Source organism: Protopterus annectens, chromosome 4.part0 (genome assembly GCF_019279795.1).
Source record: "Protopterus annectens isolate FY-2018-M chromosome 4.part0, PAN1.0, whole genome shotgun sequence".
NCBI classification, from domain to species: domain Eukaryota; kingdom Metazoa; phylum Chordata; order Ceratodontiformes; family Protopteridae; genus Protopterus; species Protopterus annectens.
This window is the reverse complement of record NC_056733.1, coordinates 513,241,383-513,265,373: the sequence shown is the minus strand read 5'-3', so window position 1 is coordinate 513,265,373 and position 23,991 is coordinate 513,241,383. Positions and strand designations below refer to the sequence as shown.

At 38.9% G+C, this 23,991-nt stretch overlaps 1 protein-coding gene across 1 annotated transcript in view; it reads left to right on the top strand.

Annotated features, from left to right (window-relative positions):
• The window catches only part of NEFH (neurofilament heavy chain), a 151,502-nt gene that overhangs the window by 112,155 nt on the left and 15,356 nt on the right, over positions 1–23,991 (top strand). Inside the window, exon 3 of the mRNA XM_044068428.1 lies at positions 13,515–13,639. Within this exon, the coding sequence (XP_043924363.1) occupies positions 13,515–13,639 (125 nt within the window). The remainder of the gene's footprint in view (positions 1–13,514; positions 13,640–23,991) is intronic.

Here is a 23,991-nt window from a genome sequence, read left to right as displayed (position 1 = left end):
AATTTTTTTAATCCTGTTTGGGTTTACATGTTCACATTGATAATGCACAGTTTATGTGATGATGATGATGATGATTATTAACAGTGGACAGTTTACAGCTCTGCACCAACTAATCCAGTAGAATATGAAGCTATCAACATCTTCTACGAAGGCACCATTCCACATGCAGCTATACATTAAAGCACTGTATCTGGTATCAGTAACTTATTAGCTCCTGACAAAAAGGCCCCTGCTAGTCCAAATGCTTGAGTAAATGTAAAACCAGTGTTGGTCCATTACAGGTATCATATCACCCCTGTGTTTGAAAGGTCTTGGGAAGAATTTGTTTTGTAGTATATGCAGTGCTGCTATTACGTCCCAAATCTTGGAGGAAGCAAACATGTTTAGCACCTTAAGGCTGACAAAGCAATGCTCTTCTATAAAACTAAATTGAGTGTCTGTATACATCTGTAGACTAGTTTTACACTTAAAAACTGGAGACAAAATTCTTGTCTTTGCCTTAACACCAGTAAAACTAAACCCTTGATTTTTGCAGCCATGAATACAAACTTTATGCCATATATGAAGACTGTCCCTGAATCTCAACCATCTATTCAAAATGCAGGGCATAAGTGCTAATGGCGGAAGTGTGGGGCAAACAGAAACATTTCCCAGAAATATGGGGCACTCCGTTTACTGCCAAGTTTTTGTGGATTAAAAATTCTCTCTGTTTTCAGTATTTTTAGGACTATTATGCATTTGATTAAGATGACCAAAGTGAATTCACAACTGCTCTGCATACATAGGAACAACAATTGTTTCCACTAAGAAGGTTTACTGCTAAGCTTACTAAACCAATGCTGGATGCTCCCCCTATGAAAACCAAACTTTTTTCAGGATGAATTGAAAGCTGTTTGCCCATAACTTCATGCTAACCAGTATTTAGAAGTACTTTATCTTTCATTGTTTGTCCTGCATTTTGCTGCATTGGCCAAACTGATGATGTGTTTTTACCCACTAACTTTTCGGCATACTTTGTACAGGCTGCTAGCAAGGACTAAAGCTATAACCAGCATTTTTCTAAGTCAGAATTATTTCTGTTTCTTTGAATTATTACATTTCTTTACTGATATATTGTAAGTGTATCTTCTCATACATTTATTTATTTATTTATTTATTTATTTATTTATTTACTTATTTATTTATTGCATTTGTTGTCCAGGCAAGTCTGACTGGCACAGAGTCCCCTTTACAGAGGGGGCCCAGGGTGAAAAGCTATAAATTATATAAACTAAAAATTAGACATAGTGTAGAAAAAACAGCATTTTACAAGTGTATACATAGTCTAGTGAATACAAACATTTTGTAAAACTGTACACATTGTATAAAAAAGTCATGCAATAGTAATCTGAAAATCTGCATAATAATTCACTTATTGCAGATAGTATATTAAGGCACGGATACAGATTAATGTTTTGAGCAAACGGAGATGATGCACATAATTCAATATATAGACATACATTTCTCTGGACCAGTAGCAATTTATATATATATATATATATATATATATATATATATATATATATATATACACACACATACACACACACACACACACACACACACACACACACACACACACACACACACACACACACATAAACACAGAAATATATAAAGACCTAAAGTAGACAAAGATGCATAAAAGTTAGCAGCTGGTGTAGTAAACTAAAGACTGACTGAAGGAGAAGGATTAGAAGTGATTGAAAGTGTGAAGGAAGTAGAGATGGAAGGAAAAGGAACGTTCTACGGGTGCATGTAAGAAAGATGAAGTGACTTGGAAAGCGTGGGGAGTATTTGTCAGTTATTGTGGGTGAGTCAGAGTAGACAGAAGAAGGGCTGTGAGAAAGAGATGAGCAGGAGCAGGTGAAGGGTATGAGGAAGTGTGGAATTAAAGCTTGATCTAGGGGTACTTATTTAGGGCTAGTGCAGGGGCACAGCCAGAGATTCTGCAGATTTCACTTTAGCTTCTGTTTAAAAAGTTTGAGATGCTGTCTTGTTTTTACAGAGATAGGTATGGTGTTGCATGCTTTGGTGCCATAATTTGAGAATAGACTATCAGCAGCTGTATGGTTGGATTCATAGCCAGTTTTAGCCATCAGTAAACCCTGCGGTCACTGGGGCCCCCAACTACAGCAAGTTTTATCTTGCTTTGATATGTTGTTACATGTTTGTCAAACCAACAAAAGCTAGTACAGCAATTCTGTTTTCTTAATAAACCAGGTCAGTAATAATAACTCATAGGATGCAGAACCCTATGGATTGGCATTATTTCTTCTTGAAAATGCATTTATTTATTTATTTATTTATTTATTTAAATTTGTTTACTTGGGTAGTCTGACTGGCTCAGCAAAGCAAACCCCTTTTCAGCAAAGGCCCAGATGGAAAAACTCTACACATCAGTATGAAAAAGAGAGAACTGAAAGGAGAAGAAAAAAATTACAATAATTTTCTTAGCTGAATAACTAATACATTAACAAATAGTAGTAAAAGTAGAAGACAATATTATAGATTTACAATTGCATTCAATAATTTATCACAAATACATATAAAAAGCAGATTCACATTAGATCAATTTAAAAACAAATCATTCCAAATATACCTTTGCTGTAGTAACAATGTTTTACCAAGTAGTAGGCTTCATAATTTCATTAAATGTTTTACCACTAACATAGTTAAAGCCTGCTGGTGTACCGTCTCACCACTAAAACTAACATCATAGCTAGCCCTCTTATAATCCTTGACTGTGTGGGGGCCCAGCCGTAGCTTCTGTTAGATGGGGAAAATGAGGAGAAAAAACATCCATTCTCCAGTTATGCACTTTATCCTAAACAGGGTTGTAGTATAACCCTGTTAGAATAAAGTTAGCAATCAGTGAATGAAGGTGACAGAGAAAAGTGTTACTGGCAGCCAAGAGCTAGCAATCTTAGTGCTTGCCTGGGATTTTAAGAAAAGCAAACACTCCCGATCTTCAGTGACAGTTTTCTCTTTCAAGGAGTTTTACAAATACTGGCAAGACACCAGATACTATAACTCTTAACTTCTTTACTCACAAATTCTGGACAGCACCAAAAATAAAGATGGAATAAATGCTTAACATTAGATAACATTTTAAATATTACTCTAATTTACTGAAAAGTTAATAGAATAGCACATTTTGCATCAACATGTATTTTATGAACAATAAGAAGCATGAAACTCTAATCTCTGGCATTATTGACTATCTGTAATTCTAAACTACTGACCAGTAAATCAAAATTTTTATGAGGAGCAGGGCAAAAGTATGAGACAAAATTAAGGGCATTCTGTGAAATCAGGCAGAGTGACAGGTTTGCATTACTCCTCAGGTGAATAAAAGTGACTTAGTGTGTTGTTTGATAACTGCTAAACAAGTCACTGAACTGGTGTGGCATTACTAGTGCCACACAATGTATTGTTGCTTGAGGAAGTTAGTGTAAAACTAGTATTGTGGCTTTTGTTCTGTGTGTGTGGGGGAGGGAGTTGTAGTATATTTAAGAGTAACAGGTTTACAATCATTTATTTCACAAAACCAATAATGTATTAGCACACTTAAGTCCAGTTTTATTATTATTTTAACAACAAGATGGGGTACCCAAACGGGAGGTGTTATTGAGCCCAGATAGGAGTGGGCCTTTGAATGTTCAGTCTAGCACAGATGAGAATAAAATTATAATTGAAGGGAATAGGCATGTTTATCGTAATTTTAGTATTTACAACTACATTGTTGCAGAAATTACTTACACCCACTTTCATTTGTTTTGTAAGGGTTTAAAAATCGTTCCCACTTCTACTAGCAACCTTTCACAAATTCTAATTGACCTTAAGATGTTTGTTCATAAGAAAAACCTAGAGTTGATGTTTGATAATGAGAAAAGAGGAACTAACAACACGAGCACTCAGATTAAGAAGAAGAGTACACTTAACCCACCCCTCCATCCACAGTTAAAAAACTTTGAAACACAAGTGGGGAAGATCAGGCTGAATCAAAGGAAGTGGAGGAAGTATTATAACCTTATGAAAGAAGAACATCAGTTACTTACCTCCTTGAAAGACAATCAATATATTAGGGTTATGAAGCCTGACAAGGGAAGGGGAGTAGTGTTTATAGATAGTATACTATATTCGGCTAAAATGCTATGGACATATAGTCTAGAGTTTCCAAAAATTAGAGTAATATTGCTAATAGGAGAATAGATTTCATGTTAAATGAGTTGTTGAATGAAGGTAATATTACCTTAGAAGTATTTAATTTTTTAACTATAGATAAGCCAAAAATACCATCCATCTTTGGGATTCCTAAAGTTCATAAGAACTTGGAAGATCTGCCCCTCAGACCAATAGTAGCAGCCTCAGGATCTAAGACATATCCAATTGCTAAATACTTAGACCTGGAATTAAAAAAGGTTTGGACTAAGAGGGCTGGAATACTCAAAGATTCATGGGATTTTTTTAAGAAATATTAAACAGGACTTATTTAGTGAAGAGCTTGTTTTTGTTACCTTAGACATCCAAGATTTGTTTAATGTGATACCTCATTGGACTGCAATGGTTCAAAGCCGCTTTAAGGTTCAAAGGGGACATAGAACATGATAAAGTGGATTTATTTATTGAGTTAATGGATTTAGTGCTTAGAAACAACTTCCTATATTTCGAGGGAGAATTTTTTTAAGCAGACCAGTGGAGTAGCCATGGGAGCAAGTTGTGCTCCCATGTATGCTAATTTAGTTTTATCCACTTGGGAGGAAAAATTCATTACACATTCCTCATATTCTAAATATTGGAACTACTATTGTAGGTACCTGGACGATATATGTATTTTTTGGTCAGGTCCCAAAGAAATATTGAGACTTTATTAGTTATTTAAATAGCACTACGGATTTTTTAAAAATTCACCCACACAATTTCTTGTGAAAGATTACAATAGCTAGATGTGGTGTTGGAAAAGGTAATAGAGTTAAAGACTATTAAATCTAAGGTTTTCAGAAAAAATTCATTTTCTAACTCCTACCTATTTTTTTACTAGTGGCGCCCACCCATTTTCACAAAAGAGGGATATTTTGAGGGGGCAACTAATTACAAGTTGTAGAATGACATCTGATGATGAAGATTTTGAAATTGAAAGTCAAAAATTAAAATATATGTTTTTGGAAAGGGAATACCCCCTGGTCCCTATTGAATGAATAATAGCAGAGGTAAAGGAAGAAAAAAGTGGGAATTTGCCCTTATTTTAGGCAAGTCAGAAATAAGGGGACCCACTGAGGGAAATAAAGATGAACAGGCTACTACCAACTGGAATAGCGATTTTGTACTTAACTACAATAGGGAAACAACTTTCATTAAGAAAATAGTTACTAACAACTGGAATAAATTTAGTAATTTTTCAGATTTAACGAAAAGTATTTGTAGATCCTTTAAAATTTACGTATAGAAAAGGAAAGAATATGAAACAAATACTTGAGACTAGAAAGAAAAGACAGAGTAGAAAGAAAACAGGAACCTACAAATGTGGTAGTTGTTTGCAATGTGTCTATGTCCTCCAAGGGCAGTCAGTGTTTCTAAAGCAAAGGGGGACTGAACTTAAAACCAATGGTTACACTAATTGTGACACCACTGGAGTAGTTTATATTACTATATGCAAAATCTGCAGGGCTTTCTACATAGGGAAAACCACTAGAAAGTTGAAAAGGTGCATTTATGAGCATATGAATGATATTAGGAAAATGGATGAGACTTAATGCATTATACAGGCACCAGAATTTATGTCCACTAGCTAAATATGGGTTCTATGTCATAGAGAAAGTGGATGTAGACCCTTGTGGTGGACCTTGGGAGACTACCACTGAGTTCCGCGAATTATTCTGGCAATTAAAGTTGGAAGCTAACAAAGGGGCAGGTTTAAATGACCATATATCCCTGGCCCCAGTTCTGAAGCTCAGGGCTGCTATGTTGTAATTTCCTACAGGGCCACTAGATGGGAGGAGAGGACAATTTTGTTTTAACTTTGCTTACATTTTATACACAAACACATTTATTTATATTGTATTTGTTATATATTTTAGGATTTTAATGGAAGTTTATTACAGCATTTTATATATTTATAAGCTATTTTATTTATATACAATACACAAGGCTGGCATTGGTGATTTGATTCATACTTACAAGAAAAGTTTTTTTAAAATTTAATAAACTTTTTTATTGGTGGATGTGTTAGAGGGAGGGGTATTTAAGAGGTGTTGCTAGCTGGTGATTTTTATACATCTGATGAAGTCTTTTGTATGTGTAGATGAAAACGCAGAGCAAATTTGGAGCGTTAGTGTGTTAAATAAAGCAAGTGACCTTCGGGCTTTATGGTGTGGACGTTTTTTTTATGACTGGACTTTAGTATGCTAATACAGTGTTGGTTTTGTGGTCTTCAGCTTTTGGCACACCACCTTCTTCTCTTTTGTTTTTTTAATAATTAATTTCATTTACTATTAAAAACATAGATATTACACATGATAGGTGGCTATCTTTGATGGTTTGGCAGCAGCAGGATATGTGTGAAAGCAACTGCTTATTGCCATGGTGAATAGCATTGCCATTTCACAGTTCTTTGCTCTGTGTGAGTTCATGGCTATATATTTTTCTGTGTGGAGTCTTCATGCCCTCCCTGTTACTATATGGGTTCGCCTGTGCACTTTAAAGATATGCTGTAGGTGAACTAACTGTCTTTCCTACGATTTCTGTAAAAGTGAGCATGCAGGGTGTATGCATGTGTCTGTGCATCTTGTGATAGACTTAACTTGTCAGGAATAGTGTGTGTGTCTGTGTGTGCACGTGTGTGTGTGTGTGTGTGTGCACGTGTGTGTCTGTGTGTGTGTGTGTGTGTGTGTGTCTGTGTGTGTGTGTGTCTGTGTGTGTGTGTGTGTGTGTGTGTGTGTGTGTGTGTGTGTGTGTGTGTGTGTGTGTGTGTGTGTGTGTGTGCGCGTGTGTGCATGCATGTGTGTGTGTGTGTGTGTGTGTGTGTGTGTGTGTGTGTGTGTGTGTGTGTGTGTGTGTGTGTGTGTGTGTGTGTGCAAAATAATCACTGATTTTTTTATCAGTGTACTCAAATAGTAATGCTGGCACATACATAATGCTGTAGGTAGCAGTAAAAATGCAGTTAACAAGTAATTAACTTTCAAATTCTAGACATTAGGTGGCCCCCATTCCACAGACTGTAAAATGGATTTTCGCTTGGAATTAGTGGTGGCCTCTACCCTCAACCACACTCATTCTAAAACTAGCCTGTCTCCGAGGTGTTAAGTAAGGTTGTACTAGCTTATGTGGGGGGCTTGGTATTACATAGTTATTATTTCATTAATTTTCCTTACAATCAAACCTCAGAGATCTTCAGAGAGGGTCATTATAGCTTATGTTGGTGCTGGGGACAATTTGGTGCTCTAATTGTTGACAGGGACAGAACTTCAGAGATGTACAAAAAAGTCGCTATACCTTGTGTAGGGGTAGTGTACGGTCTAGGAGTAACAAGCTGCAATATATTAATGTAATCTCCTTTCTGATGCACTTTCCAAACAATCACACATCAGGCACATATACAGATGGTTGCTTTTTGAGAATAGGACCAAGGAGGCATGCTCATATCCTTTGAGCTTTTGCATTCAACCCACTGGATGCACAGACAGCAAAGTTTTTTGGGAAGGGGAGGTAGAGAGATAGGTAGTATTCCCAGATAGGATGTATAGGATGTATGTATCCTATCAAACATTGTCTTGTTAGTCTGTGAGATACTCTTTCATCAGCTTTGAACATCAGGCTTTGGGCACAAAGTATGTCTTCCTTGAAAAAACAAAATACGATTGAATGTTTTTTCTTACTTATGCTCTTTGTTCAGGCCACCACTTAATCAAAAGGCTGGGAAAATGCTCTAAAATGTACCTTAACGCATCCAGAACTCTACAGCTTCTGAGAGCCAGCCTAATATAATTCATTTACTTCCTAGACAGTTATTACTGTGGTATCTTAGTCAGTTACAGTGTGCTTAAAGTGTACAAGAAAAAAACTCTAAAATGCACTTCAGGCCATCTAGGAAGCCACAGCTTCTGTAAAAAGTTGAAAAGTAAGGCAAAATGTGAATAAAGGTAAACAAAGTAATGTGCATTACATTGGTAGCCCAGGATGGAGAACAAAACAAGGAGGAGCACAGGAAAATGTGTGTGTGTGTGTGTGTGTGTGTGTGTGTGTGTGTGTGTGCATGCACGTGTGTATTTGTGTGCATATTTATATGTGTGTGTGTGTGTGTGTGTGTGTGTGTGTGTGTGTGTGTGTGTGTGTGTGTGTGTGTGTGTGTGTGTGTGTGTGTGTGTGTGTGTGTGTGTGTGTGTGTGTGTGTGTGTATACGTGTATGGGTGGGTGTGGGGCGGTGGTGAAACAGTAGGCAGTTGGGAGGGCATGGAGACCTTCACTTATGGCCCTATTTCACATCAGAGCAACCCTGTATATAGGGGAATTAACATCATTGCAAATAAATAGCTGTCACTGTGAATGTCCCTCTGTGAGATGGGCCAACATGATGTGGTACACAGGTTGGTCATAATGTAAGAGCGTTGTAGCTATAGTTCAGTCTGTGCATACTACTCCTAAAACCCTGCAGCATTAACTAAAAGGTTGCTTAGGAGGGGTGGCTGTGACAGGGTAATATTTAGACTGAAAGGTTCCAGGAGGCCTTCAACTTAAGATTTGTTGAGGGGCCCCCAAAATGCTAACACTGGCCCAGGTTGGAATTAGTGATGTGGAGAAGCAGATTTGGGTCAAGAGAAGTGGTGTATTTGGTTTATATGGCTAAACTAGAGTTGACAGAGATGGACAGTTTGCAGATTTATAGATGAGGTTATGAGCACTCGCAAGCTGGCAGCAAGATAGTGGGGTGGTTCAAGCTAGTTTGGTTCTTTGAGTGCAAGGCAGTGTTGGGATTTGTTTTTGTGATTTACTGTAAGCTTTGCTACTTTGTGATAGCACTGTTTGAGCTTTGAGAGCTGAGAGACTTGAGAGTTAGTGAAAATAGCATGGAGAAGTGTTGGGAGTAGTAGGGTAGAGGCAGAATGTTTTCCATTTGGACAGTGAGGAAGTTTGAACTCTATATAAGGAGGCCAATATCTGGTGAGTTATCTTTACTGTATTTTGGATGTGGTAGTCAAATTTTAAGTTATTGTCAATGTAGATGCCACACAGCTTAGTATGTGAAACAATTTTAATGTTAGTGATATTTGGGTTTCTGAGCTGAGAGGTGTCTATGTGTAAAGAGAATAATTTTGTTTTTTTTTTGTTTTTTTTTGGAATTGAGAAAAAGTTTTGAGTCAGTGAGCCAGGCTTCAACAGATGAGAAGGATTCTTCAGTGATTTGTTGCAAGTTACTAAGGTTTTAAGTGCTACATATGAAGGTGGAGTCAATGGCGTACTGAATTATTGTAGCTGATTTGGAGGCATCTGGGAGGTTATTCATGAAAATGTTGAAAAGAATGGTACAAGGATGCACACTTGGGAGATGCCTGTGTAGACTGAAAGGAAAGGGGGAAAGTCTTTGTGCCATTTTATTTTATGGCATGTGATCTGTTTGCAAGATGCCTGTTAAACCATGCAGTAAAGATTTCATTAAATCCTGCAGTTGAAAGTTTGTGTAGGAGGATGGCATATGAGACTGCGCTGAAGCCTTTGGAAAGGCTAGAAAGAGGGCAGACACTAGCCTTCCTTCATTCCTGTATTTACAGTATTAGTGAAATGTAGGAGGGCTGCAGTATTGCTATGATGGGAGTGGAATCCATGCTTGGAGAGGGAAGAGCAGGTTATTTGTTGGGAGAGCTGGGCCTGAATGCATTTTCAAGAATTTTAGATAAGGGGAACAGGGTAGCAATAGGGCAGTAGTTACTAAGTTCAGTGTTATTTTCTCCTTTCTGTAGTGATAGGATGTAACTTTTTTCCATAGTGGTGGGATGTCTGCTTCTGTGATAGAGTGGTTTATGAGTATGGAAATGGGCTAGACTATAGCCTTGGCAGCCATTTGTAGATATTCAGTGGGGAAATTATAGGGTGCTAGGGTGGTGCATTTCAGTTTTAATAGAGGTTTTTAATGGTTGATGTTGGAACTGGTTGCAATGATAATGGGGCAGAGTCACAGGTGTTGTTGGAGATGGAGGGGGACTGGTGGCAGGAGTGTGGTGTTTGATTAAGGATGTGACTGAGTTCATTAAGTGTATATTAAAGTGAGTGGCAATATCTTCTGTGTTGTTGGTCAATATGGGTTCAGGTTTTGTGGCATGGCCTGGTTTCAGGATTTTGTTAATAGTTGACCAGAATGCATTTGGGCTTTGAAGATATTTGGACCATAGATTAATTTTTTTTTAATTTATTTGATTTGGTATTTTGTGTGATTTTTGAGTTGATGAAATATTTCTAAGTGTGTGTGTGTGTGTGTGTGTGTGTGTGTGTGTGTGTGTGTGTGTGTGTGTGTGTGTGTGTCTGTGTTTTATTTTTGATCTCGGAATTCCAGGCTTTGTCTCTGAAGTGCATTAGAAGTTTTGTTGCTTTGGTCAGCAAAGGGGCTGGTATGGCTTTTACATGTTTTGTTCTGAAGGGACCTAAACTGTTTATAATGTTAAGAAAGGTTGTAGACAATTCAGTAACAGCACCATCTACCGGGAAATCTTTTAGATGTTGCCATTTACAGAGCTGTAGGTTCATATAAATGTTTCTTTTTGGAAGGATGAGAGATTGTGTATTTCATTAAGGTGGTATAGGAGTGTGTTTTTCAGCTTTAATAACAAAGGTAGGAAGATGTTCACTTAGAGCATTGGAGAGAGAGAATCATAGGATAAAATGTTCTTAGGGGAGGAGGTGAGTATCTAGTTTAGTACTGTGTCTTTGTTGGTATTATGTAAGGAGTGGAAGAGGTAGTTAGTTGGGTGAAGCCATAGAGATGGATGTCTTTTTGAGGATAATCACAACTGACAGACATACAGATGACTAATATTGAAATCTCCAAAAATTATCTTTTCTTGTTGGCTAGAGATGACCCATGATAGAAATTCTTTGGTGGTGCTGATGTTATTTCCAGGAGCAATGTAAATTCATGTTATGGATAGGGTTGTGTCGGGCTTTAGCTTCAGCAGAACACTATTGATTTCAGCATTATTAATGGTCGGGGTGGTGACAGGGGAAAGGGTAGGTTGAAGAGTATTTTTATATAAAATGGTTACACCTCCTGCTTCTTTGTTTTGACTGTCTACCCTTAGTAACTGGCTGGTAGTAGTTTCTTGTCTTTAATATGGAGCTTTAGCCAAGTTTCTATAATTATTAGTATGTCAAGGGAGTGTTGAACTTTCCATGCATACAGCTCGGTTATTTTATTGTAAATGCTTCAGGTGTAAAATGTTCAACGAGGATGTTTTGGGAGCTGAGAGGACTGCATTTGGTTTTGAGTTAGTGATTGTGGAGTCATCAGTAGATGGTCTTGGACTGGAGTGCATGTCACCATCTAATATTAATTTGATGGGATATGGGGTGTATGTTGTGGGGGTAGGGGTCATAGAGTTTTTTTTTTTTTTAACTGTATTCTTTTTTTAAAGTCTGTAGAGTTTAGATCTTAAGTTTGAAGTAATGAATAAAGGAGGTGGGGTAGAGTGATGGAGTTATGGGGTTTGTGTTAAAGCTATGTTTGTGGTGATAGAGTAGTTGAAAAAGTGATTGTGGTGAGAGACTATGGCTTGTATGGATGTGATTGGGAAGACAGGTCAGGTGGGCTAGGAAAGAAAGAGGCATCAGGGTTGGTAGATGTAGAAAGGCCATGGTTGAATGAGTGTGAGGGTATGTGATGGTGTGGTAAAAGGTTAATTGAGAGGTGAAGAAGGAGTTTAGGTATATTCTGTTAAGGTGATTGACTTAATTGCTAAGTTACTTAGATGAGTGTAGCTTTGGATATATAAGTTAAGGCTGTGTGTGGGGGGGGGGTGTGGGAACTGGGGGTGTAGTAGGGAGCCAGAGTTAGCCCAGGTGTAGCAATGATGAATGAAGAAGGTGAGTCCAAGCAGGAAAGTAAAGTCTCAAAAAAATAATCATCAAAGTGGCCTTGGGAATATAATTAGGTGTTTCCATTCAGCTACTAACAAATATGTTCACTACTGTATTTGTATCTTTAGTTTGTAATTTGACATAATTACCCCACTGTTAGTCCAAAATCAAGTTATCCTGACTAATAGTAATATACAACATTAAAAAAGTACTTGACTGTTTAATCAATTGTCTGATGGTAAGGAGGTTTCTTTGGACTTTGAATTGCTTTCCATAGGCTGCCCTCCCAAAACAGCACCAAAACAATGAGAAAGATTAAGTACAAAATATAGTTCTGCAGCTCTGGAAAAATAAAATACTGGCTCAGAACTGAAAGTGGTTTAATGTGTGCCTGAGGCAATGGAGAAATAAATTTAATGAAGAGAGATGGTGGACTACTAAAAACAATCAATGGAGCCCAGTTGGAAGGGCAGAGTACCTTTGGAACTGCTATGCTTTAAGAAAGTGGAGTGATAATAGTGGACAAAGTGCTTTGTTTAGGGCTCCCAAAATATTTATAAACACTTTATCTAAAACTATAGCCCTCAGACAGATGTTCCAACTACCAACTTCACTGTTTATTATAGATCTATGTACTTGCAGGAATATAACTACAGAAAAATAAAAATAAAATCATATTTTTTAACTTAATGAGGAGGAAGAGGGTACTGATCCAATGCTGAATGGGCACCATTACTGGCTCAGAGCTGAAAGTGGTTTAACAAGTGCCTGGGACAGGGAGAAATAAAAGGAAGGGAGGCCAAGGGTGACTTCCTTGAAGGCATGCAGTGTCACTGACGAGAGACAGGAGAAGGCAAATAATAGGAGCAAACAGTCCAGAAAAGGTGAAGGAAATGTAACAGAAAGAAACAGTTGTAGAATAAGAACCGCAAGGAGTAAATCTCAATGTCTGTCAGGAAGCAGAGAGTAACAGCTGACCAGTGCGATGTCTGTGGAGGAGAGTTTACAGACTGCAAGACTAAAATGCACTCAAAATGGAGTGGAAGCCCAACATTTACTTAAAACAGAAGGGCAGAGGTGGTAGAAAGCTTGTTCAAAATAAATGTTGGGTGGGTGGAGATAAGACTGCTCTTTGGATGAGCCTGTTGTGTGTATGCTTTAGGGATATTTCCAGGGACCCTGCTGTTGAAAAAATAAGAAATGTATTCAAAGTTCAGTAGAAATCCAGTTAAGTACTAAGGGTAAACTATATGTGACAGAAAACTGCCGACAGTAAATGCACTGAAAATAACTTGCCAGCTAGGTCAAGATTAAGGTTATTTTTGAGATATACTCAGTGTCTAGGAATATCTGAGTTCAGAGCAGTGTTATTCACTTTAAATATTTTGATGATATTTTCCTTTCATTTACAGGATGCAATCCAGCAGCTGGAAACAGAATTACGGAACACTAAGTATGAGATGGCAGCCCAGCTGAGGGAATACCAAGACCTCCTAAATGTGAAGATGGCATTAGATATTGAGATTACTGCCTACAGGTAACAGTACCTTTTATACCACAGGTGAGAGTGAAACAGTCTGGAAGCAGTGCACATAATAATGCAACCAACAGAAGTGTGGAATGGTGAAGAACAGGTAGGTGATGGAAGAAATGGAGACATTTCTGCATCGTTTGCATTCAGTGGCTTAAACCTGCCTGATGCATGGTAAGGCCCCACTGCCTAACAAATCCTGTCTTTGCCACATATCTGATATCTAAAATGCTGGTGGCAATGGGAGAGCTGTAGACTAATGCTGCCAGGCAGATTATGAATGCACGTTCTGCCATAATGATCCTGGTCTGGAGATCAGTAGCAAACTCCATGACTTTGAAAGAACAAGTAAATGGTAGCTGCAGGAAACTGCATCTTTTTCATAATGATGTCAGTTACTGTATTAGATAAGGAGTATGCTCCATAATGGGGGACTTTCAGATCATTAGTGTTGTTGTTACTGTACCCTGTAGTACAGAAGGCTCGAAAGTGAGTGTCTTTATCATTAAAGTCTGGTGTGATCATCACTGGGTGATTGAACATGTATTGTACTGCACTTACTTAAGTTTTGCGTTTGTTTTAATTTTGCTTTTAAGTTTTTTGTTTGTTAGATTACAAGTCGAGAATCGAGCTGAGCAGTACTGAGCAGTACAGGCATTACTAAAATTAAGTTATATGATATATGAGATGCAGTATTGCTGTTTATATTTATACATTGCTTTAGCTGTGTTTTGACTGCACAGCATAAAATGGTTTGTCTATGTTTTAATTTCACCTTGTTGCAAGATTATAGCTGCAGAATCAAGTTGAATAACAGAGGGGCTAAAGAAGCTCCGTTACTGGTGAGGCAGTGTTACCATTTATGCTTCTAGATGTTGCCTTCTGGTTTTGATTATTATGTACAAAAATGTTTTGCTGAGTCTGTGTTATGATAAATTGTTTCTGTGCCTGGAATTCATGTTTGATTATTTGATTACATTTTGTGGCAGTATGGGCTCTTTGTAGAGTAGGAAAGACACTGACATCCTTTTAAACTTAAGGTATAGTATTAGTGTAATATAACTAGTGTGGATTGCTCCAGATGGAGTGCATAGTAAGACTACCCTTTTCAGAGTGCTGCCTTTTTTTCACAGCTGTGCAACTATGTAGACTCTCTTTATGCATTCTGTGACAGACCTGGAGACATGGTAACATATCTAGGTGCCTTAAATAGCTTGGCAAAACACAGATAGCATATATGAGAAAAGTGCAAGAACAGAAATAATCTAAAGGTTATTTTATTTATTCATTTATTTATTTATTTATTTATTTATTTATTTATTTGTAAATGGGGGAGTGTCTCAAAGGCAATATGGCAGTTTTCTGTTTGATTATATGTCAAATGGTCAAACACACTAATGACTGAACACAAAGTGATCAAAAATTAGTGATCAAAACTAATCTTACTGACAACACAGCAAAAAAAAAAGAAAAAAAAACTGAAAAGCAAAACCAGTTTCCTTTTCTAGTCAGGCAATCATTTATCTCAGTACTGGTGGTGTTACAAAAATAAATTTTCTAAAGTAAGGTATAGAGATTGGGTTGGGGCAGAGATGGGGTTAGGATTAGTACACATTAATAAAGTGGAGTGGGGGGCTAGGGAAGATTCACTTGCATGACTTCTTGGCATGAACTCTCAGTGGGGAATGTTCTGGGGTGAGCAGAAAGAGGTAGAATCATACTCAGGCTCATCATAATGACTTCACTGGCATGCTTTAGAAGGGGTTATGCTTTGGAAGGTTTAGGCACAAGCTGGGATTCATATCTGGACAAGACTGGCACTTGAGGTGACCTATGAAGCAATGGGTACAACACTGGAGCCATTCATGATTACTCTGTCAGCAAAAAGGGCATTGCCATCAAAAACTCAGTACTGATCTACACCAATGCCATGGGCAAGATGGCTGATGCTAGCATTAGGCCAACAATTTCATTCAGTACTCAGAAGTCCCCTTGTTTCAGTTTCAGTACTAAACCTCTCCTGCCCAAGGGCTTCTGTGTCTAAATTCTGGAAAACAGACTGGCATAAAAAAAGATGGCACAAACTACAGATCCAAAACCTAGATTCCAAAACCCAGTCCTGAGGAAATGATTAGCAGTAAGGATGTTGATACAGAGGCCAATGGCACTGCTGGCAGCACCTGCATGGAAGACATCAGCCTTGTTGTTGTAGAAACCTGCAGGGTACTAGATGGCACTAACAGGATAAGACCCATTACAAAGGTATTTGAGAAGGCCAGGACGGAAGTTGGAGGGATAGCACATTTCTTGTGCATCCTAAAACTGTAGAATGGGTAAGACCCATTTCAAGCCCAAGGGCTTCTGTGTCTAAATTCTGGAAAACAGACTGGCATAAAAAAAGATGGCACAAACTACAGATCCAAAACCTAGATTCCAAAACCCAGTCCTGAGGAAATGATTAGCAGTAAGGATGTTGATACAGAGGCCAATGGCACTGCTGGCAGCACCTGCATGGAAGACATCAGCCTTGTTGTTGTAGAAACCTGCAGGGTACTAGATGACACTAACAGGATAAGACCCATTACAAAGGTATTTGAGAAGGCCAGGATGGAAGTAGGAGGGATAGCACATTTCTTGTGCATCCTAAAACTGTAGAATGGGTAAGACCCATTTCAAATTGATCCTGTAGCATGGCCTTCAATAGTTTCTCATCTTTAGGATCAGTTGACACAGGCTGTGGGATGAAACAAAATGAAGAGAACCAGCAGAAGGGGGTCCCAGCGATGGAATATCTGGGAAAGTTTACCTCAGAGAGGGATGAACTACTTTCTCTTCTATCAGATTTTTTCCTAGAAGGCTTGGAGGGCTGGCCTCCACAGTGTTAACCACTAGCTTGGGCAAACCAGAGTCAGATGCAGATTTTCCTTCTTCTCTCAAGACCTTGGGAGGAGAGGTGGTACCTCCCTTGGAACAGAGACATTGTGCTTTTTTGTCACATAACTTAGAATACCACATCTCATTAGTAGGTCACTTAGAGCCTTGTGAGGTAAATAACTACAGGACATCCTATCAAGGCAACAAGTCTTTTAAAAGCAGCTTATTTCTATGATCTCGAAGTCATCTTACCATTTTTTTTACGGATTTCACAGTCTCTTTTTAGGTGCTGCACACCCAAGTTTTCCACATATAAAACATATATGTCCTCTGGAGAAATTTTGTTTCTGCAGTATTTAAATACCTTGCAGCTGGTAGTTAAGCGCAGTGTAACCACCAGCCAAAAACTACAGACCAATATAAACAGTTTAAAACCAGCCAAAAAAAATTACAGCAGTAGAGCACACAAGTTCCTGCAATGTTCCTAACCCAATCAGAATTGAGCAGAGAAGTAGGGCAGGTTGTGGAAAGAAGCTTTACCTGGATGGGAGGAAGCAGAAAAACAGCACAATAATAATAATAATAAGTATAGTTTTGCCTCAAAAATAAGACAAGCCCAGAGTTGGACATAAAGGAACACCTAAAGCACTTTAAAATAGAAAATGAAGCAGCTTAGGTCTGTTTTACACCTCTGAGTTAGATAAGCAGCAAACAAACTGTAGAGGAAAATGGTGATGCTTACCTCTGGGCATTATGGGTAATGGGGAGGAACTGGAGCACAGGACAGTTTTATCAATGGCTAACAGACTGAAAGCTAGTGTATCAATCCTTGTGGTTAAGAAGGATGAACCAGACCATGTTAGATCTGCATTTCTGATTCTAGTGCAGTTTTCATATAGCCATCCAGAGGAGAGGACATTTGTCTAGCAGATTAGTGCCCAACAAGCTAACATCTGTCAAAATAGTGTGATGCTTAGGAAGAAGCATCACAAATATAAAATACAAAAGTTATTATTCCTCTATACTGATAATTGATATGGCCTCATCTGGAGTACTGTATGTATTTCTGGAGACCATATCTTCTTAATTACACTGCCATGCATGTGTGTTACACAAGTATTATAACAGATGTTTGACTGAAAAGACTTAAAATGTAAAAAGTAAAAAGTCATGGGCATTCAGCAGCCATATACTGAAACACAAGTTATGTCTTTAAGTATAATTTGCATATATCCCATGGGCCTTCACTACAGGAGGTTTAAGGTATACACAGTCAAAACTCTAGCTTAGCTGGGTGTTTTGTGGAGTTTTTACTGAATGGTTTGACATTTTTCCATTCAATATGGAAGTTATTTGGGATATTTTGCAGGTACCTTAATGTTTGTGGACATCAGGCTTGGTTGATGGTAAGCTCTGTGTTTCCACTGAACAGCCAATCTACTTATGCTGTACTAATAAGCTCAGAAAAAGGGGAACATGACATGTCTACAGATAATGGGATTTGTATTTACTGGCCTGAAAGTACCAATAAAGGTTTAAAGAGTGAAAAAACATGGGCATTCAGAAGCTATGTAGCTAAAACATTGGTAGTGCCTTAAGGGTTAATTTACTTATATCCCATTGGTCTCTACTACAGGAGGTTTAAGGTATTAAACAGTGAAAACTGTATGTAAGCTGGGTATTTCTTTGAGTTTTTAAATTAATGTTTTTTGTGGGTGACCTTTTATCCTTTGGTTTGGACACTGCTATCTCCTGGAACCTAAATGCTGCAAATACAAGTGAGTGGCTCCCATTGTACAACCCTAATTACTCAAATATACCTGACATCTAAATAGACCTACTCAAAAATAACTTATTTTTGTGCAATGGAAACATCTAAAAATATATGACTGTAAACCCCTGCACCCCAAGTGGGAGACTTTACCCTCCTCACCCTTCTTACTTTTTTGTTTATTCTCATTTCAGAATTGCATCAAATCAAAGAAGTGATCATTTAAATATTTTTAAGATGCTTTCTTATATCTCTGAGATCCCTCAGTCTGAAATGCAATAATGATATGTAGAATTCGAGCCCATGCATGTTGCTACATAAATGAAGAAACAAAGCACTGAGCAAACAAGAAATGAGCATTCAAGGTATGGAGCTGCTGAAAGCAATCCGGTCTGTCATCAAACAGAATAAGACATGAAAATGACAATTCAGGGGACAGAAACAAAAGCAGTGCACTGTCTCTGTCAGAAATGACACATAGTGTTGAATAAAGAAGGCAGGGTGGGAAATTACAGAAACTTTTAATTAAATCAAGGTAATCCACAAATTCTAAATGGGTGGTGTCCTTCGAAAAAGAAATATAAAAATAACAGGAAACGTTTAAAGGTATCCAGTGGGCAACTCAGGAGAGATATTTAGACACTATTTCACAACAAGAGTGGTGGATAATTGGAACGCCTTTTGTGAAAGGTTATAAGTTGAAAACTGAAGTTAAAAAATCAAGGACATACATAAAAACGTATCAGTAGTGGGAAAAATAAGCTGTTGGTTAAGCAGGTAGGACAAGTGTTTAAACCTATTCCTGTATTTCGGGTGCAATCCACGTCTGGGTTGGTCAGTACTGAAAAAGACATTTCCTAATTTAAGTACATTAATTGGTGTATTGTAGATTTTATTTAGTGTTAATTCTGGCATTGAAAATTCCAGTGAGATATATATCAAGGATGAAAATCAAATTAGACAGTAAATGTAAGTTATATGTATAGAGTAGTGTGATGTGATAAGATGCACATTAACCAGCAAAAAAGCCCTACCCATGTGACACTACTGGCAGATGTAACAAATAAAAAAAAATAACCTCACATAAAATTATTTACTTAGTTTAAGCTTAAGAATAAAGACATTTTACAAAATACATCAGCCTACAGTAGAAACCCATACAATCAGGCATTGTACCAGAAACATTAGAATGTTCACTCCAAGTATTAAACACTAATGATATGCTATACAGAGATGGGTACTAAACGCTGATGACATACTGTACAGTGGTAATGGAAAGTCACCTGTCTTTGCAGCAGACATTTCTGCAAACAATATAATAAGAAAAAAACTCACTCTGCCACTAATATTTTCTGTAGTGAATTTGTATTTATTCTTTCATTGTGGGGCTGCCATCATGTTTCAAAGTGCTTTTTACTGTGTTTTTTCTGTCAAAAAAGTAACATTTGTGGACTGGTAGTTTTACTGGCATTGTAGTTCTTTTCCCCAGGATAGAGGCACCAGTTTCTGACTGACCAAGGAACAGATTGTCAGTCCCACAGTCAGTCCTTCTTTCAGCTACAAAAAGAAAAAGTTAAGCATACAGCCTTTGCCACCAAAGCAGGCAAGCAATTTGCCACAGCAGCAAATGAATGACTCAGCTGTCACCATTTGTTGTACCTCAGACCACATATCTGTTACCCCAGATCCCTCTGGTGTAGCACCTACAGCCACTATGGACCAGGGGGTTAGCCACATCTTCTACAACTGTTGGGGTCCCTTCAGTGAGCGTGGGACAGCCACTATAGTCAGTCTAGGAAAGGTTTCCCTATTGTGTCAGAGTGCTGTGTCCATCCCTTGGGTAGCAGCCTTCAGTAACATGGCTGGCTCCATGTTTCCTATCAAAAGGAAACAGAAAACCAAGCATATATCTACATCTCCTCAAATTTCTTTGGATAGAAATAGTTTACTGGGACTGCCTCAGAGTTTGATTCAGGCTATTGATCCTTCTTCTGGACCAGTTTTTGGTAAAAGAAAGAGGGATGCCTCCTTTTCTGAAGAGATTCAAGATTCTGAATCTGAACAGGAAGATGCAGGAATGGATTCAGGGTTTTGTCTTCAGATTTTAATTCAGACTCCAAGGAGATCTCACTATTTTGATTCTTCCTGTGGGGATTTCTCTTTCTCTGCGACTATTGCAAGAATGTGCCAGTATTTTCAGTGGGAGAACAATGAGGTTTCTCAGTCCCTCAGAAAATACTATGAGCTGTTACGAAAGGATTTCCCAGCGCCTTCAACCATTCCTCCTTTTCTGTCTGCTTTAGAGGATGTGTGTCTTACTGACTGCAATTTTTCTGATAGTCAGCAAGTTGCCCCTGAAAAGGCAGATAGGATGTATAATGTTCCTCAATTTTTTTAATTTTTATACACTATTCCCAAACCTGACCCAGCAGCTATAGCCTTAGTTGACTCCCTTGATGTTAAGCACTTAGTTAATTCCTATCTTAATATTTCTAATAAGGATGGGAAAGTTACTGATAGGTGTGGCAAAAAACTTTGAACGTCAGAATTTTAAATTGTCAGGGTCATAGGTTAAAGTTTATTCTGACATATTGTAAAAGTGTGAGAAATGTTTTATCGATAGCTTCTTCTTGTGAAGAAAAATCTGCTTTAGATAACTCAGTTTCTTCTATTGCACAGGTTACTACTTACTATTTACAGTGTGCATATGACTCTATTGATACTTCTTCCAGGGCTATGGCCACTGGTACTGTTTTAAGGAGGTTTGCATGGCTGCATTCTCAAAACCTCCCAGATGATTGGATAGAGGTTTAGTGTTTGGTCTCTCTGCTGCAGAGGTGATCAAAAAGTGTGATGAAAGGGGCAAGCTGATCCCAGAGAATCTATAAAATTTTTAGCCCTCCTTTTCCAAATAATCCAAGATATTTTCTTTCTCTTCATCCACGTCTAGCAAACAAAAAAAAAACAGACTAAACATTCTTAACAGAATTCAGGTAAACATATGTTTAACAAAAAGTGGCAAAGGAGGTTCCAAAATGAAGTCTCAAATCTCCCACAACCAAGGACACTCCAACAAGTCTGAATGACTACTCAAGAAGCCTTGTGACCCCCTCCCACCCTGGCCATTTTTCTCTTCCAGAAAGTCTGAATTTCCATTTTTCTATTTGGCAACAGATTGTTTCAGACAAATGGATTCTGAAAATCATTAATCAGGGTTACAGGCAACAGTGGGAGGAAACCCTTCCTTTCCAAGGGGTCATTCCTCAGCCTGCAGATGAGACGCATTTGTTCCTAACTGTTCACATTCTGTCTCAATGAGTAATACAACCAATTACTCCTTCCCAGGTGGGGAAGAGGTTTTATTCAAGGATGTTCCAAGTCCCAAAGAAAGAAAATTCTTGGAGACCTGGATCTTTCTTTCCTAACCCTGTTTATGATACTGCTCAAATTCAGAGTGATATCACTTCACAACCTGTTGCCACTTTTTCCTCTTCTGGTAACACTAGGCTTGTCACATTTTGATTTGTCCGGACTTCAGGTGTTTTAAGGTTGCCACCCATCCCGTTGTCAGCGGGACACTCATGGTTTGAGCTGCCTCATCCCGTTGCCCGCTGTGGAAAGTATTCGGACTTGAAGTTACTTCCGGCTTTTCCACGGCAATTCAGTTACGTCACCAACTCAGACCTGCAGGCAAAGCTGCTGCCTGTTAGGTCTGGGTGCTGTAATTCGTGCAGCAATTGGCTGCAATTCATGAAAGGGGTGGGGATTGGGGCAGGAAGAGCCCTGAAAAGATCGCAGCTGTAAGAACGCTTTGTTTTAAGTGCTTCTACAGCCGCTAAAAAAAAAAAAAAAATGAGATTTTTTTTCTAACAAGCCAGCCAGTCAGCCATCCATCCATTCATCCAGCCATCCATCCATTCTTCCAACCAGCCAGCCAGCCAGCCATCCATCCATTCATCCAGCCAGCCAGCCAGCCATCCATCCATTCATTCAACCAGCCAGCCATCCATTCATTCAACCAGCCAGCCAGCCAGCCATTCATTCAACCAGCCATCCATTCATGCAGCCAACCAGTCAGCCATCCATCCATTCATCCAGCAAGCCAGCCATTCTTCCAACCAGCCAGCCAGCCATCCATTCATGCAGCCAGCCAGTCAGTCATGCATCCCTTCATGTAGCCAGCCAGCCATTCTTCCAGCCAGCCAGCCATCCATTCATTCAAACAGCCAGCCATCCATTCATGAGCCAGCCATCCATCCTTTCAGCCAACCAGCCAGCCAGCCAGCCAGTCATCCATCCATCCATCCAGCCATCCAGCCATCCATTCATGCAGCCAGCCATTCATCCAGTCATTCATCCATCCAGCTGCACTCCCACCAACCAGCTAGCCACTCCAGCAACTGGCCAGCCAGTCAGCTAGCCACTCCAGCAACCGGCCAGTTAGCCACCTCAGCAGCCAGCCAACCAGCCACTCCAGCAGCCAGCTAGCTAGCCACTCAAGCAGCCATCCGTCCTACGCATAACAGCATCTCCTTCACCGCTCCTGTGGTGACATCATGGTAGAGGGTGTGGCCAGTGTCATATTGGTCACACCCTCATGTCCCACTTTGGCCTGCCGAAAAGGTGGCAACCCTAAGGTGTTTCCTAAGGTTTTGTGTGTCTGGATCATATTATAAGTTCTCTGCCTTAACCTTTATACTATCCACTACACCAAGAGTGTTCATAAAGTGTCTAGTTCCAGTTATAATTAATTGCAGGCTACAGTATCCACATTTTTCCATATTTAGATGGCTTGCTTATCTTTGCAAATTCTTTTTCAAAATGTCAGGAATGTCTCTCTTAGTTGAGAGATCTCTTGCAAAAGCCAGGATTCCAAGAGAGCATTCAGAATTCTTTCTTGACTCCCTCACATAAAATTGTGCTCCTGGGATATCAGCTAGACCCTTCAGTTCAAACAACTTTTCTTCCACAGGAAAAAAAGATCTATATTTAGGTATATTTCTAAGGTTTTCCACTCAGACTTCATTCAGTGTGAGGAAATACCTCAAGATTTTGGGTCTCATGGCATCAATGATTCTCATGATACCCCTGGCAGGACACCACATGAGAAGGACACAGTGGTATCTGAAATCTCTTTGGTCCCAGCATCAACACCCTTTATCTTTTCAGATCCCAGTACTGGGGTTTGTTAGAAGAAAAATGACTTGGTAGAGATTCTTAAATCAAGGTTTCCCATTCTGTCTCCCTGCTCCAAAGCAGTCAGTCACCACAGATGTTTCAGACATTGCTTGGGGATTATTTTCAAGAGAGATAAAAGTGCAGGGGGTGCAGGACACCAAGGACAGATGCAGTCACATAAATAACAATTAGATGCTTGCCCTGATTAAGGCAATCAATTCTCTGAACCATCTTTTATCCCCTGGACCTCTTCAAGCAGTTACAAACAATACCACAGTGATGTGGTACATCAACAAGCAAGGGAGAACCAGGTCGTACCACCCTTTGCATACTAGCCATGGTAGCTTGGGATACAGCATCACAGCACAATCCCACTCTACAGGCATCTTACATTCTGTCAGAGCAAAATTGTGTGCAGACAAACTGACCAGGATGAAGGCAGACCCTCACAAATGGAAACTAGATCCAGAAGTTTTCCGAGATTTGACCCTTCTGTGAGGAGTTCCTCAAGGAGACCTCTTTGCTTCCTCTCTGA